Here is an 18,372-nt window from a genome sequence, read left to right on the forward strand (position 1 = left end):
AAATTACGATATTATAATTAAAATTTGGCTTTTGCCGAAATCGTCGTAAATATAATAGTAGAAAAGAAAAAGCTACTTTTTATTACTGATTTATTTTAGTATTTATCGTGAATGTATTCATGAACATTAAAATTTTTTATTTATTGCGAATCCTCTGTTGCTTAACTTGAAAGTACTATAATGAAAGAAAGTGTCTAGTGAATGAATGCAGAAACGTGTATGAATTGTTATCACACAGACGTCAAGTCGTTTAAAAAGAGTTGGTATGTGGAATGTTTTTTTTTCTTATTTCCCCCATTTTTTTTAATGTTGAATATAATATAACAACCGAAGGAGATTTCTCGCGCTTTTCGAGTTATGCAAAAGAGCTGGAAACCTTGGCCCTCCTATTATCCCTAACTGAGGTGGTCTATGAGTTTTCAAACGAAGTTATGAAAAAAATTAAAACAGTGGGAGACTAAAATTGTTTAACGCTCGTTACCTACTTTGTTCTTATTATTAGCGGTTCCCTTTCATACTTCACTCCCCCAGTTTCAAAAAAGAGTTCCTCAAAAGACCTCGATGTCTTCTTTTCGAGCCCACGAGGAAAGGTTAAATGTTGTATGCTTTTTTTTTTAATTCTGCCATAACTTGAAAAAAAAAATTGAAATTTTCAATAAAAAATAATCGTCGATGTTGATTGATTTTGCGCCTTTTCGAAATAATGCGCCCATGGAATTCGCCATACTTGCCATACCCTAGATACGCCACTGCTGAGGGCTTTTGACCAGAAGAATTTCAACTACAACATATTAAATTTTCAACCAAATCGGCTAGTACCCCATTCCACATAAAAAGTAAGGGGTCCTTTAATATAGAAGTTATAGATTAATACAATTTAAATATTCTTTTAATTTATGAAATCATAAAAAGTAAGACATAAATAAGAATTTTTCTAACTATAACTTTCCAATAACGACCAATATTTAGTTTCTAAAATCTTACGGCATCAAAACTCTATAATGTATCGATAATTATAAGGTCTCTATAATGAATCTGTAACTATAAACTATAATGTATGCAGATGTGTCATGGCTTTGCACGACGTATGAGAATTTGGATCTCCTAAATTCGTATGGAATTACATTGAGAAAGAAAGGGTTCATGCTGCGTGGGACATATTTTACCCTGTTTTGTTCCAATTTGAACATTGTTTTAGAATTTTTTTTTTTTACATCATCGGTTGTTGGGAAATAAAAGCACTATAACATGGCACAATATGTACTTTAAAAAANAAAAAAAAAAAAAAAAAAAAAAAAAAAAAAAAAAGGAAAGAAGAAGAAGGAAAAATTCCATTGCACCGATATAAAATTAGCCACAAAGCCACAGCATGGGTTTTCTTTTTATTTCAATAAAAAAAAAACCTTGTTATGCACAAATGAATATTTTCTTTTTATATCCTTTTAAGAACCTGTTCCCAATATATTAGACAATATTTGATATAATTTTTTTTTTCAGTTTGTATACATTAACAAAGTGATTTTGTATGTAAAAATATAATTTGTTTTACCTTCGTTGGTCGGAATTTTTAAATACAGTGAAAAATCGTAAGAAGGACAAGAAACTCGATTCGAGTTACCTTTTAGATAATTTTATCATTTATATCTTATTACTTTAGTCAAGAAATTTTCGTTTCATGACCAAAGTCTCAAGCACTACGTGAATATTTTTATATATGTAAATGTTTTTATTGTGTTTAACACTATAAAAAATATCTTACAATGTGCAAAAAATGCTAAAAACTAAAATTTATCATATATTTATGCAATATTTAAAAATAATTTTCAAAATAATTAAGGAAATTTAAAAAAAAAAATACCTCATTTATGAGTTTACTTTCTTCTAAGCTACTTATTTTTAAGTAAAAACAGCATTTTCAATATGCAAGTTTTATTTATGAGTTTATTTACAAGTTTAATTTACAAGTTTTATTTTGCATGGATTGCGAATACTCAGGTTAATATTGTTTAATATGAGTATTCATGTATTTACCTTCCTTATGTTTCTGACAAAACTTGAGGGTAACTGAAGAATCATTATCGAGTTCAATTAGAATAAGTAAGGGTTTAAAATCTTTAGTTTTGAAAGGTGATTCGTAACGTTATATGAACGGATTGCACAAATAATCTAATACAGTATTTCGCTCGTTTCTTAGAACGACTCGAAGGTACTCACAGATTACTCTGGGTGAAAAAAAAGAAAAAAAAATCTATATACGTTTATAATTTTTTTAAAAAATTTTTTAAATTTTTTTTATTTTTTAACTTGGATAAATCTGTGGTTAAGACATAAGATTTAAATTTGAGAATTTTTGAGTTTGATAATGATTCTTCAAAGTTTGATAACTATTTCGCTTTCTTTTTTCTTTCACTTTAATATTAAATTGTGACCCCTAATGTGCTCACTTTTTTGTTCAAATTTTGTCCCAAACATAATAAGGGCGGTCATTACAAAACATCATATATACATTGAAGAAAATACAAAAAATTTACCTGGTTGGAAGAATCGTTATCGCACTGTGTTGATATCTGGATCTGAATCGATCATGATAAATCTAGATAAATGCAGGCTCATGAATCACCTTCTAAAATGAATCACTCAATTAAAAATTAAATAATTTTAAAGTATTTGATAATTCAATCAAAATAGTAAGCGTTTTCTGTTCTGAATGATAAAAAAAATACTTTTAATTTTTTAGTCACTCATTACTTATACTAATTTCCTCTGCTTTATTTTAATTTCTTACTTAAGTTTACGCATATTAACACGAGAATGTTAAGGAGTAATTAATTCTGTTATGTGAAATTAATTTCTTCAAAAACATTTAAGTGAAGAAATGCTATCGTGAATAAAGCAAATTCATGAAAAAATATATACAATTTTCACAGATATTTTAAGTCAATTTCTAATTAATATTACAAATTAAGAAAACTGTTTTAATTTTTTTCATTATTATAAATTATAGGGTGGTTTGTAAGGACACCAATTAATGTATATATTTAGAATTTTATCAAAAATGAAGAGAACAAATTTACACATTAAGTGTCGCTGATTTAAGCAAGGAACGAGGATTAAAACAAAAATTAAAATCCGCCAAATCACAGTTCGGGAAAGCGGGTGTACAAAACTCCAAAATCTGTTAGATTGGGTAAAAACGATTATTGGAAACACCTTCGAGATTTCACCTATAACCACACAGGTTTTGATGTTCTGTCCGTGCATTCGCTTTCCTTAATTGTTATTGGTCAGATATTGACAGCGTCCTTTTTTTTTCTTAATATTAAGCTTAAATATTAATTTTATAATAAACATAGCTTTTTTGTCTTATTTTTTTAGAATCATTCGAAAAATATACATTAAGGGCAGTCTCTAATGAATACCCTGTATATGCAATTTACCAAAAATAATACAGCATATTTTAATATGTAATAAGGTTTAGTATAACAGCATAAATGTGTCAGTATCATTATAAAGCAGTTTTCCTATTTAAAAAAAATGTAGAAGTGGTTTGTTTTCATTTTGTGAACATGTAGAATGTATGAGAACATATCACTTAATTGTATGTTACTGTAAATTAAATTTAGTAGAGTCATTCTATATTGAATATATTGATATGCAATTTAGTACAAAGATATTTAAACTTGAAAAAGTAAATTTTAAACAGTTTAAGACATAAAAAATAAAATTATCACTTTCAGTAGCGCAATTTAATTTCAATAGCGAAGAACATAAAAAAAGTTTGGTTCAATTTTAGGTAACAAATTTTCAGGAAGGTGTATTCTATAGTGCAACCTTCTGAAAATTTGTAATTTAGTATATTACTATTAACTGAGTGTAACGCTATTTAATGAAAACAAATAGATTTACGCAGAGTATAGTTTCAAAAATAAGCAAAGTTTTCGTTGAGGTTTTTTGATGTAAGTTAGAATGTTCCTAAAGTTAAGTTTTTAAAATATTCTAGAAAATTTATAGCACATTTGCTTGTTTTTGAACTTAACACAAAGGCTTGTAATAATTTTTTTTTGCAGCAAAGATATGCCAGTTTGGATATGAATTCATTTTTTTCCTGACTCGTTTACGCATATCAGTTTTATCCATAACAACTGAAATTTTTAGTTTCTTAATCTGAAATTTAGCACAATTTAGTTCAGCAGTTTTACAAGCCTCTCTACCATATTTCATGATATTGAAAACTTTGATGTTGTGACCATTGGTTCATAAGCATACGCAATACATTTTGACATAATAACTCCTAAAGAGACTTATTTAATTCTGAAATGCTTTAAAATATTAAAAATGGAAACAAGTAGGCATGTTTAAGCAAACATTTGTTGTTAAGAACTATAGTTAACAATTTGATAAAAATAAAATAATATTTTGTCATTACGGAATATTCACTGTAAAATTTTTTTTTATTATGGTACTGAATAAATTTGCACAAACTGTTTACCTGAAACTAAAGTAAAAATGCATATAAAATGTATAAAACTGAGGAGTAAAAATACGATGCATGCAAAATGACATAAATTTATTAATTTTTATGCCGCAATCATAAGTTACTTACAAATGATTTTTATAATTTAGCTTTAAGGCAATATATAACTCTTGCTTTAATGAAGATAAAAACAATTTTTAATAAGTTGTTTGTAGTTAATCAAAAATGCATGCTAAATTAATTTTATTTACATTTGTTTTAGATTTATAACTTAAAAAAATATACAAAAACTGGCACTGTTATTTATTTCAATAATTAATATTATGAGTAATCTCATAACTTACTTGCAAATAGAAATAACAGCAAATCAACAGTGCAAAAATAGTAGTACACCTCCATGGTAAAAATGCGTAGCAGCATTTAGATAAGTGATTAAGGTGCTTGTCGTTTTATCCTTAAAGCTTTAACGAATAAGATAATCTGTAATAATTCTTACTTAGTATCTGATACGACCGGTTTTCATTGTAGACTTGAGTAAAACATAACAAAATATTGCATAATGGAATCTAGAATAAAATGAGTTTAAAATATTGGAGAATTTTATGATCTTTTACTTTTATTAGTTAGTAAAAAGGAAATAGATTCATACATAGACCAGATTGCTATTAAAGACAAAATAACATAGAATTTGATCACATTTCTACCAGAAAATAAAAGAGTAGTTAGTTGTAAACATTTTTACTGATAATCAGAATAAAAAGCTCTGCCAAGTTGGATTCAGGCTAAGGAAATAAGTAAACAAAAGAAACCGTTGTGAACTGATAAGGCTCAAGGCATTTATCTCTTTATTTTCATACGTTTCCATTCGTATTCACGCTGTAAGTAACTATTTCGGGGAAAACCAAATATTCACAGCCAGTTTTAGTTCGTATATGAGAATAATGAAATGATAAACATAATTTAATCATTTTATTTTATAGAGAATTATTTAACACATTATTTTACGCACTATAAAGTTTCAGAAAATGCCATGAAGAAAAACATTATCTTTATTGTCCGTCTACCTTTTACTTTGACATTTCCCATTAAGAAAATGGATTCCGAGATTTTTTTAAATTTTTATAAAGACGTTATATTAATAAAATTTTTGAAGAGCATAAGTTAAGAGGCAAGATGTTTAGAAATTAATAAGTTTAGATATATAATCACTCTTTTTAATGCATAATTTCGATAGATGCTATAAACTAGCTGCTATATTAACGAAAATTTAATATTTTAATCGTCGTTAAGTAGAAAGAATATTGATTTATTGACATTTTCTCTTTGAGATTTTTTGAAAGATAATACTTAACTGTAAGATAATACTTGAATGATAATTTGAAAGATAATGCTTAAATGTCAGCGAATTTCAGTAATGGGGTATTTTATGCTAAGGCAGAAATGCTAATGGAATGAAGGTTTAATTATTTATGTTTTTCTTAAAAATAATTTCAAAAATGAGAGAAAATCAAATTAATTATCTGTCGTGATAAGACTCTCTTTCCATCATAAAAGAAAAGATCCCATAGTCTAACGTGTCTCTGGTGACAATAACATAAAAAATCACATTCCCATTTGAAATTTAATGCTGATGGAGATCTAACGGTTAATTTTTGGTCAAGGATTTAAGTTTTAAAGTTTCCTGGAATGGATAGATTGAACACGGATAATACAATTCCGAATTTCAGCGAATTTCATTGATTTTCCTCTTCAGTAATGGGGTATTTTCTTCTAAGGCAATTAATGGAATGAAAGTTTAATTAATTATAGTTTACATAAAAATCATTTCACGAATGAGAACAAATCGAATAAATTATCTGTAGTGATAAGACTTTCTTTCCACCATAAAGGAAAGGATCCCATAGTCTAGCGTGTCTTTGGTGACCATAGCAGACAAAATCACATTCCCATTTGAAATTTAATGCGGGTCATTTTTGCTCCACGATCGGAGTTATAAAGTTTCCAAGAATAGATTGTACATGGATAATACAATTCCGAGAAATCCACCTTTTTTTTAAATTTAAATTTTTTTTTTAGGATAGAGCGAAAAAGTGTGATTAAGCGAACCCAGGAACATAAGCTAAGTGCTTTTCGTTTGATCAACACCTCCTAGAAGAGCGAAAGCCTACACGTAGGTTAATATGAACGAGAGATCCAATCCTTAGAAGTCTTTAGTAGATATCTTTTTAGTTTTTCCCCACTGTGTAGTTTTGTTGACCGAACTTTCTGATATTTTTCTTATTTTTCCCCACTGCGTAGTTTGTAGGCTAAACCTTGTGATATTTTTCTTATTTTTTCCCACTGCGCAGTGAATGTTCATTCCTTCGGACTACAAGAGTGATTTATGCGAAGACCTTCTCTTTTCTAGGAGATGTTGGTTTTATTCCTAGAATAATTAGAGCAAATAATTAAGGTTATAACATAAATATTCAAAAATAATAATTTTTTAGAAGAAATTGCTTCATTACATTTATTAAAATAGATTCAGAAATAAAGTGTAAAAAAAAAATTGAAAGTGTAAAAAAACTCATCTATGTCATCTTGTTTATTCCTTCGGTTTGTATCTAATTGTATTGTTATATGATAAATAACAATAGTTGGAATTGCTAGCTAGAGTCATAGTCTTGAGATGTCTTACAATTTTTAGTATTAAACAAGACATTTTATTTACTTTTACATGCTTAAAGTTAAAGTCTTGCAGTTTAAGTTTAAAGTTAAAGTAAAAGTTAAAGTTTTGCATGTTCATGTTAAGTGTAAAAAAATTAATCTATATCATCTTATTTATTCCTTCAGTTTGTATCGTATTGTTATATGATAAATAACAATAGTTGGAATTGCTAGCCAGAGTCATAGTTATGAGATGTCTTACGATTTTTAGAATTAAACAAGAAATTTTATTTACTTTTACATATTTATCCGTTTGCAATATGTTGACAGATGATTGTTATGCACGAATAGAGCAAAAATAGTAGTTATTTTCTGCGAAATTTTTAATAATACGTCTTCTAATTGAAGATAATTTGAAGAAAATTGTTTTACTTCAGCCTGTCAAAAGTGTGTTTCACTTCTCCCTTCCGCCCCCTCCAAAAAATACATATGAAATAAAATAAAGTTGGTACTTCAAATAAAGAAAACAGGAACCTTTTGTAGTTGAAGGAAAACGAAAATGGTTGAAGATATCCGACAGCTTTCAAAAAAACAGAAAAAAAGTACGCTTTTTGATAAAAATAAAAGGACTGTTTGTAAAAGTCGCCGATTTTTTTCCTAAATATTTATGCAGAAGAGCTTTTTATCAATTTTCAATATCTTTTTTTTCCTAAGTGATGTTAGCAAGAGAGTCAACTGAATTCTTTGTAAGAGCCATTCGAAGCAAAACTAAGCTAACTGAAAGAGATCAAAGCGTCTTTTGGGACACATTATAAGAATTATATAAGGTTAGTAATTTCAAAGCTTTTTATTATTTTTACAATTATTGATATTTAATTAGATTAACGAATTAATGAATCATTCGTTAATTTAATTAATTAACGGATAATTGTTTTTTTTTCTTTGCTTGTTTCACTGTGATATGTGTCATTGTATTGTATTACTTCTTACCAATTTTTGAAATAAGATTTCTTTTTTGAAATGGAAATAAAATGCTATCATTACTTTTCCAAAAACAGCTCGAAAATTTTGAAGAATATGCTTTTGAAATTTTTTTCAGAAGATTTTTCTTATCATTTTCTGTTCTCTTTTTCTTCTCCAAAAATAAACGAATTCCGTCTTAAATTGGGTCTATTTTTAAGCATTTACAGAAAAAGTAGCAGGAAAAGAAATAAAAAGATAAGAAAAAGTGTCTCTTCGCTAATATCCAAATAAGAAACTACAACTATTACTTAACAAACTACAATGTTTCACAGAAGGATTTGTTTATTAGCAAATGAGTGTGAAAAACACGATAAAATTGTAGTTTATAGAAAAAAAAATATATTTCTAAAATATTCGTTAAATTAATAACGATATAAAAGTTTCAAAGATTACGTTTTTCAAATAGACGGAAAAGGAGAAAATAATTATATATTTGTCATAATAATTATACATTGAAAAGAAGTATTATACATTTGACATAAGGACACACCATTTTCGAAAAATCAGATGGGAGGGGGGGGGATATTCGGCGGTGATAGAAGTTTATTGTCTGAGTGGTTTGTATTTTTCGTTTCAAATCTGACAAAAAAATATATTTTCCTCTTATTAATTTCTTAAGAACACACTTTTTAATTTTTTTAAAATTTGTTCTATTATTTCTTAATTTTAGTTTTGTGTCTGATAATTTTTTCGCTGCCAAAAGCGGTCGAAATTTGTTTTGATAGATGATTAAATTGCTTACAGCATTTATGCAACAGTTGTAACTTACATTGGTATTTGGTACAGAGCTTCATTTAAAATTCGAGCCCTCTAGCTAGTCGAAAAAGGGTAAGAATTTGAATTGTCGATAATAAGGTGAAAAATTTTGGTTATATCAGTTGGAAAATGAAACAAACTTGTACTGTAATTCTGAAAGTTCAAAAAGTGAGTAGAATTTCGGTTAAGGATAAATTATATATGGTTAAAAAATAAAAATACACTAAAAAGGCAGTAAATTTTGATAAAAGGACAATAAATTTTGCTTTTACCGGTCAAGACGCGTGAATTCATCTGATATAGAGCTTCATATGAAACTGAGCACTTCATATGAAATTGATCTGTGAGGGAAGTAGTCGAAATTTTGATTGCAATATTCAACTCTCACAGACAAGAAAGTGAGTAATAAAAGACATAGAGAATACACCTAAGTTGCATACTTTAGAAGCAACGCTAGGTATAATAAAAGTAAAGAAGATGCTATACCACGGGAAAAATTTTTCATGGCAAATTCTGTTTCATGTCCATTGATATGGTGTAATTTGAAGTACGAAAAAAGTGAGTTCAGCAAACCTAGAGTGAATCATAAAGCTTCAAACGCTGAAAATAATTTTAAAAGTATCAACATGCAAACAAATTATGGCAGAATTATTTCCCCACAGCGTAATACTGAGCAATCCCGCCATAATTTGTTCGCATGCTGTTACTTTGAAAATTATTTTCAGTATTTGGAAAATCATATTTTACTCTAGATTTACCCGAATTCACCTTCACTATCTTTAAATTTTAAGTTATAAATGAGCCGCTCAGAAGCCAATGCGGTTAAGTCCATTTTTTGATATTTTCTGATTTTTGGAAATTTTGATGAAATAAATAATAATCTTCTTAGTTATTAAAGGATTTGCTCGTTGGTTACTTTTTTCTAGGTTAGACAGCTATTTTTTTAATAGCTTCTGAATATATTGTATAATAATTTCAGAAGCCATTGTGAATAAGTCCACCTTTTATCAATATTTTTTTACATAAACTTTGAAATAAAAATTAAATTCTTCTTCTTCTTTCGATATTTGTTGGCAACACTAAAAAACAAGAAATTCGTAGTAACTCAGGGCTGCCAGACGTAGTATTTTTAATAATACGGTAGTATTTTTCACCAAAAAAAAGGGGTATGTTATTTTTGGTAGCATTTTTTTAAAATGTGGTATTTTTGGTTTTTTTTTAATTTATTTAATTTTTATTTCCTGAAACAACGAAAAGTGCCACTCTAGTTTTGAAGTAAAAAACAATTTTTGAAATAATCCAACAGTTTATTTTCTATTAGTCACTGCATCTAGTGATGATTGGGAAAAACAAAAGTTCGTTTATACTAATAGACTATAATATAAATTCTTTCTTATGCACTTTGATTAAGTAGATTTTACGTTAAACATAAAACTTATGACAATAAATGTTATTTTATTATTTTTTGCATAAATTTCTTATCTTTTTTAGCTGCCAAAAGGTATAAGTCCTAAAATTTTTAAGATGCTGTCATTATTTCAATAAATACTTACGTTTTTATTTACACATCCTGTACATATCTTGTTTTTTTGCAGAGTTTACACCTCGAAAAAAGACTTTATACACTTTTCCAATTAAATTAATAAACCAAGAATTTTAGAAACTAATGTATCAAAAAACATTAATTTTCTCAATTTTTGTGTTTTGGACTTAACCGCATTGGCTTCTGAGCGACTCAAATGTCATTCAAAGAGAATTTGCAATGAAGGATTTCTTCTTAGGAAGATGCCATATCATGGGAGAAACTTTTTGTCGCAATTTTTCTTTTCATCTCCAATACTAATTTCATACTTAAAAGAAAGAAAAAATGAGTTTTGGCAAATTTAGAGTAAACCATGAAGTTTCAATTGCTGAAAAAATGAATTCAAAATATAAAAATGCTTACAAATTTTTTGAGGAAAACTTCTCCATTGCGTAATCCTAAGTTATTTCCTCATAATTTATTTTCATTTTGATATTTTAAAATTTTCTTCTCAGTATTTGGAATTTCATGGCTTACTCTGTATTTGTCTGAACTCACTTTTTTTATACTTAAAATTTTAAATTAGTTATGGAGGTGAAAGAGAATTTGCGACGAAGCATTTTTCCCGAGGTATGGCGTCCTTAAAAAGAATCTTTTTAAGTTTAAAATAAATGATTCTTTACTTTTACTCATGTCATGGTATATTTTATTTTCAGGTTAATATCAAATAATGTTGATTGCTTTATTTCTTATAACTTCCTATGGAATAGGAGTGTTTGGGGGCTCAATATGCCCACCACGAAATCGAATATATCCGTGCAGATGTATCAATATAGAAAATGACAATAAAGATTATCATACCATCATTAGTTGTCAAAAATTACAAGATGTCACCACTTTAGAAAGAATTTATCCTACGCTCATGAATATGGAAATAGATAAATTTGTAATAAGTGATTCTTTTTTATTGGAAAACAGTTTGAAAGAAGGGGCTCAAAGTAAAAGTAATCTCCCCTCTGATTGGTTTACTCTAACTTGGATAAAAGAACTGGAAATTATTGATTCAAATTTATCTTCGTGTTTTGGGTGTGAAGCGAAGATGCCCTGTAGAAATCACTTCACAACTAAGTAAGTATAATTTCTATTTATTTATAGTTCAAGGCAGTGTCAAGAAAAATCAGCTATTTCTACACTTTTTCTCTTTAGTTATAAGTTGAAGCAAAAAGATAATTATTTAGTTTGCACATCTGATAGTGCTAGGTTATAAGAGGACTCTATACCTCGGGAGAAACCTTTCGTCGCAAATTCTCTTTCACCTTCATAGCTAATTTAAAATTTAAAATGCAAAAAAGATAAGTTCAGGCAAACCTAGAGTAAGACAAGTTTTAATAGCTGAAAAAAAACTCAAAATATCAAAATTCGAGCAAATAATTGGAAATAATTGATATTTTGAAAATTTCTTTTCAGCAATTGAAACTTCATGGCACACTCTAGGTTCGCCTGAACTCACTTTTTCTATACTTCAAATTAATTATGAAGGCAAAAGCGAATTTGCTACAGAAAGCTTCTCCCGTGGTATGGCATCCTCTTTAATGATTTACCAATGAAGTGTGAGCGAAATGAAAATGACTCTGAGTTACACGGAAATAAGAAAAATTGTCATTAAAATCATTTCACTTCAAGCTTATTTTCATGAGTAAAATATTTGTGACTACCAAGACTAATTAACAGATATAACATATATATTTGTTTGGAAAATTTTGTACAACTACGTTTTTTTAGCAAAAGCAAAAGAATAAACTATAAAGCTTTTATTACAATTGTGTGTACCTCAAAGTACAAACAATTGTTTACGTTCTCTCGTTAACCAGTGAATTGTTAATTAACTGGTTCACTACCGGATTACATACAGTCCTAAAGAAAATGAAGATATTTTAAAATGTCAACGTGGTATACTTGGAATTTACCTTCAGAAGAGCAGCATAGCAACTATTTTTTAATTAATTATAATTTATAATTATTTATTTGTATTTAGACTGCCACCAATACTCACGGTAAACTGCAATGTGGTTAGAACAACAGATTACGAAGCTGATTGAAACAGTCTACTAATGTTAAATATAAAGCATGGGCTTCGCAGGTTTCCATTATTTGAGTGGGACGAAAAATAATACACATATGATACATGTATTGGGCCGGGATAGCCTGGTCGGTAGGGCGTTGGGCCCATGTCCGAGAGTTCGTGGGTTCGAACCCCGTCGGCCGAAGACTCCCCGTGTAGTAAAGTGACTGATGCACGTTAAATATGTCTAGTCGCAAAAGTCTTCCATGTTCCCATAACAAATCAATACCTCTGGGGGTACTGGATTGGAGATCGATCGTTCTCTGATATAGGTCAAAATTACGATCTGTGAATGAATGAATGGATGTATAAATGGGTCCCCTGTAAACGGGTGCGACGTATGGTGTGGCAGAAGTCGAATTCTTGCACATAGATGGCGCTACTGGAAAACAAGAACAATCGCGCCCCCTCTGCCTAAACAGGCATACGTCAACAACAATACATGTATTGCACTCATATATTGTATAATACATATATTGTAGGATGGTTGCCTGAATTTAAATAATAACAAACTTCCTAAAACAGGAAGAAATTACTGGTGTATCCCTCCGCAAATGTTATGCTTAAGAAGTGATGTGTGAACAGGCTTAATATCCCAGGAAGTTTTATTATTTTGACTTTTTATCAAGTTTACGCGAAGTTTTACCATTTATAAGATTTTCTGTAATTTATAAATTCTGTCCCGTTGTGAGCCGAAAACAAATTTAAGAAAACTAATACCACAACATAAATAAAGTGTAAGGTTTACCATGTTTTGAGTGTTATCCCATATTTGGCTATAATTGTGTGAAATATCACAGGTAGTTATTTTTCTGGTAAAATCATGGCATGCTTGCGAGGTCATCTAATTTCTCTAGCTATTTGTTTTGCTATTTGTTATCTAGCTATTTAGCTATTTGTTTGGACATCTAATTTCTCTAGCTATTGAAAAAAAAAAACACTTAATATTGTGAGCACTACAAGTAAAATAATATTGAATAGCGAGTTTTTCCAAGCTAAGGCTTAAAATCAATCAGAAGTAGTAATCCGGAAATCTTACGACGAATTTTAACCCCTAGCACAACCTGTGCTTAGTTTTTCACTGTCAACTATCCATAGTTAGAGCTTTGGTGGTTCAGGGGGTAGAGCTTTTTTTTCGTACATTACGTTTTTAAAGCTTTTCATTTAAAATATAATTGGCAACTGGGTGATTCTTTTTAAATATGACAATTCGGACAAAATAATTTCTTCAAATTTAAAGTCTTCAAAATAATCTAAAATTTTTTTGCATACTTCTTTAGTTACACTTATTAATATTTTACAGACAGCAGTGTAGTTTATTGACATTTGCTCAAGAAAAAGAATTAAATAGAAATTCACCAAATCTTGAAAGCCAGGAAAATGACATATTAGCTTAGATGTTTAAGAAACAGTCATTTTAAGTTAATTGTAAGTAACTCAACTTAAGCCTTTATGTTTGATGGACCTTAAATTGCTTAAATTAATTCTTTTTATCCACTGCAGAGAGAATAAAAAAATTTTTGTTGCTGATATGTACAGTATAAAATTGTGTTTAATAACCAATCATTAAATAAATAAATAACTTTGATTGCATCCAAGCATATTACAATCATGCATAAACTTGGTATTAGGTTAATATTTGTTTTCCCTCCTTACTGTATTAGCAGTTAAAGAAAATTTCTGGTAACACTTCAATGTCCTGGCATTTATAAGCAAGGAAAATGACAGCCAGGATAATGACAAATTCGCCATTTTATACCATATAACTTTACTTTAATTTAATATTTTGGCCTAATACGTTTATATACTGCAAAAAACAACAGTATTTTTTAAAATTACTCAGATAAATCTATGTAGCTTATCTTATTAATGACTTCAAGAAGCCAGAAAAATGATAACACAAAAATCTACTCACCTTGAAAAATTTTTTGAAATAGATTTTGAACCAGAAAATTCGTTCGTTATTCATGCAACAAGACATGTTCATATAGGAGGCTATCTAATCAATCTATTAACATAAGATATTAATTGCTGGCTCTATCTATTTTGGTTATAAGCCACAAAGTAAAAGTAGCCAGGAAAATGATAGATTTTCTTGGGACAAAAAAATTATTGCCGGAAAAAATATTTTAAACGAAAGTTTTGTAAATAATACCCTCTGCGTATATTCTTGAAATGCTTACACCGGTTGAGATAAAAAAAAATTAGATATTGAAAATTTATGGGAAGTTTTGAAGCTAGTTATTACTGGAAACATTGCTTGTGACATGCCAGAAACATGAAATTTTGAAGTTCAATAAATTTTTTTAACTACACAAAACAGTCAATGCTAGTGCAAAGTCATTTTAAAATGCTAACAGCAATGCTATTTATTAATTTTTTAAGAAAAAAAGTTCTTTTAATATTATAGTATTAGATCTTGGAACAAGAGCAGTGAATTGTCATATTTCGTGAGAATCACCCAACTATTCCATAAAAATAATTTTTAAATTTCTCAAAGTATAAAAAAAAAATAATAGTTCGATAGAAATCAGTATGTTCATGATCATTTTAAAATTTGTTTTATGAGGTTAAAATCTATTTTAAATTCTTTAAAAGTTCTACTAAAATTTGTCAACATTAAACCATAAAAAATTTGATCTTTAACAACAATTATTAAAATTTAATTTATATAGTGAGTAATGCTACCACTCTGATCAATGTTAAAAAGCGTACGCTATTTGTAGTTATCAATAAATTCATTGTTCAAAAAATAAAACTGAATGAATCATCAACAATATCAGCAAAAATGATGCGTAGTTATAAACAAGACGACATTAATGTACAATATAATCAACTTACTCACCATACATTATCTTACAATTTACATTAGAAGAAATCCGTTACACCTAGTTTTTTTTCTTTTTAAATCATACTTTTTTCCTCCATAGTCATAACGATATGATTTCTTGACGCAGTTCATCGTCATTATTATTGAGAGCAAAAATCCGAGTGTCACGAAAATTTTCTGTAACGTCAGCAGTTAGAATACGTTTTTTTTCTTTTCATTATTACTCTAATTATTCTTATTTTCATTCATTTCAGTGACTTCTTCTTTTACAATATAGCCATCTCTTACCTCTACTTTTGTCTCCAATCAGTTCGTGTATTTTTCTTATTTTTACGTAGAAAAAAAAAGCCTTTAAGTAAATTTACAAACACAGGCCAGTCATGAAAGTTGTAGGTGACTTGCAATAGCGGAATTGTCAAATGTTTCTCTATGAATACTTAAAAATGTTTCTTTTAAAATGACTCGAGTGTGATGGCCGGCGAGGAATATATCATATAAGTTAAGGTTCAAGTGTTGAAATGAGTTATTCTACAGATTATCTTGCTAGTGTGCCGATTAACTAGGTTAATCCGTTAAAGTGCCGAAAATAACTACATAGAAAATTTGACATTGCTTGTCAAACACTCGTTAAAGTGAAAATACGTTGTGAGCTCGTTAAAGTGAAAAATGCATTGTTAAAAATGTCTTGTTAATCTGCACATATTAACGTATTCAATTGAAAATACTTTAATGTGTGAAGATTAACTACGGTGAGTCGTTCATTTGTGAAAAAAATTGGTTCATGACTCAAATTACTTAGATAATCTACTATCTGCCCAGATAATCTGTACATTACCTATCCAACACTCGTTAAAGTGAAAATACGTGTCTGTATGCTGAAATTACCATAACATAATTTATATATTTTTCGCTATCTAAAATGCTGCAATCAAACAATCAATGCATTAGTTGATGGAATCAATGTTCAATCAGTTTGAAAAAAATAATTCAAAGAATCATATGGTTTAAAATATTATAACAATTAAGGAAATAAACATAATGCTATAAAAATTTCGGTATTTAAAGAATCAAGTCAATACAATCAACAAATTAGTTGATAGAATGAGGGAAACAAACTTTTAAGCCTTAACGGTTCGGAGACCGTTATTTTTAGCTCATTATCTAGGTGAATTGCGAAAACTCTTGATTCCGCACTTTAACGAACCACTTTATTTAGATAAGTACAGTAATGATCAATTGAAATTATCGTAAATTGACGATCAATAGAGATACACCCTTCGAAGATACACCCTGAAATAAAATTCTTGCTAGTTACTGATGGCCATTGTTCGGAAATGGCTCTTCAGTAGTTTATCCAAACATGCATGCATACATCTACATAAACATCAGAATTTTCCATCGTTTAGAGGTGGTTGTTTAAAGAGGTTTAACTGTATTTTAATATCAAGGTGCATTAATTTAAATATGCAATTTTCCAAAGTTTAATAATATCTACTTTAAAGTAGGACCAGTGTTCCTTTTTCTAAGTTTTGTGTTTTCTCTTTGCTGTTGCTTTACTGTTGAAAATTTTGGTGTATATTAACCATAATGTTGTTTAAATTCGCTGTTACCTTAATATGGTGCAAAATTGATCCTAAATATCGTATTTATTAAAGTAAGTGCATAACACTGTGGTTAGACTTGAACGAAAACAAGGTTATGCTTCACACATCATTCAGGTAGCAGCAAATTTACTCTCAGTATTATGGTCCCAGTTACTGATACTATGGTTCAACGTTAAGTTTTTTTTTCTGAAAGTATACATCAATATTATGTCACGTAACATTATAGGTATAATGTAGAGTTCAGCGAGAAGATTTTTTTTAGTACAATTACGTAAAATCGTTACCTTAAAATTTATAACCTAACATATTTTTACTTATAAAATTTGAACAGCTTTCAAAAATTACAAATTAAAAAAATGCCATGATGAAAGCGACTTAGTGTTTCTTAGGGTTAAGTTTATTTAAATTTAGTAAATTGTTTCACCTTTTTGTAGAGTAATCTCAGAATGAGTAAATAGGGATACTTTTGCTGATTTTATACAGGTGAGGATTAGAACCAGTTTCAATTAAAAATGTTTCATTAATCCTTCCTCTCTTTCATAATCCTTCATCTCTCTCTTAATAATTAATTCATCCTCCATCTGTTTCACAAGGAAAGTTCTCCACAAAATAGTTGCCATATTAAGGTTATGGGAAAAAGATTTCCAAACATTAAATTTTGAAATTCATGAATTATAAACAGTTGATAATAATCGAATGAAAACAAATAATATATTTTTTAAGTTGTCCGAATCAGTTTTTATCGAACAAATGTGCCTAATTTTTTGTTAATTTCTTGTCTGTCTATTTTTGCCTGATAGATTATAAGCAAATAAGAAATGCATAAAATAAAATTTATTTTAATTATAATGAAACAAAACTCTGTATGACAATTTATTCAAATAATATTTTTGAATTAATGAACAGATTTGTCTATTTTTCTATTTACAGGATTGAAATAACAAATAGTTCTTCCGCAAACAAAATATGTCTTCTTTGCAATATTCCAATCAGGGAAGAAGAAATTTCATCAGAACCCTCTCGACTATATTGTCTTAAGCAGTTAAAGGAATTTCATTTCACTCATGGGAAGCTATCTTCAATCAACAATAACTTCTTTCCTAAAAAAGTAGAAAATTTGATAACCTTAAATTTTAGTTACAATGAAATACGACTGATTTATAGCAGTGTATTTAATAGTTTTCCAAACCTAGAAGAGCTTGATTTATCCCACAATGCACTTACAAGCATAGAAGGAATATTTACCGAACAAACAGGGTTGGAGCTTCTCGATTTAAGGTAATAAAGCTTTCATTATGTTTTTTCTGGAGTAAAAAGTAATGTTCTTTAATTGAATTTTTCTCTTTATGCATATATATATATATATATATATCGCTATCTAAAATGCTACAATCA

General features: G+C 28.5%; 2 protein-coding genes across 3 annotated transcripts in view; one reads left to right on the forward strand and one right to left on the reverse strand.

Annotated features, from left to right (window-relative positions):
* LOC107450097 (Branched chain amino acid transaminase) overlaps window positions 1–5,242 on the reverse strand; it is a 36,020-nt gene extending 30,778 nt beyond the window's left edge. Inside the window, exons 1-2 of one of the 2 annotated variants that reach the window (XM_043042139.2) lie at window positions 4,819–5,242; window positions 2,532–2,623 (exon numbers count right to left, since the gene is read on the reverse strand). The gene's annotated coding sequence lies outside the window, so the exon portion shown is untranslated. The remainder of the gene's footprint in view (window positions 1–2,531; window positions 2,624–4,818) is intronic. The other variant, XM_071187959.1, reaches the window with a different exon arrangement.
* A 2,589-nt stretch (window positions 5,243–7,831) lies between these two features.
* Window positions 7,832–18,372, forward strand: part of LOC107450110 (leucine-rich repeat and fibronectin type-III domain-containing protein 5-like) — an 18,248-nt gene continuing 7,707 nt past the window's right edge. Inside the window, exons 1-3 of the mRNA XM_016065846.4 lie at window positions 7,832–7,947; window positions 11,138–11,549; window positions 17,908–18,255. Coding sequence (XP_015921332.2) covers window positions 11,152–11,549; window positions 17,908–18,255 — 746 coding nt within the window. The 5' untranslated portion in view covers window positions 7,832–7,947; window positions 11,138–11,151. The remainder of the gene's footprint in view (window positions 7,948–11,137; window positions 11,550–17,907; window positions 18,256–18,372) is intronic.

Source organism: Parasteatoda tepidariorum, chromosome X1, assembly GCF_043381705.1.
Source record: "Parasteatoda tepidariorum isolate YZ-2023 chromosome X1, CAS_Ptep_4.0, whole genome shotgun sequence".
NCBI lineage: Eukaryota > Metazoa > Arthropoda > Arachnida > Araneae > Theridiidae > Parasteatoda > Parasteatoda tepidariorum.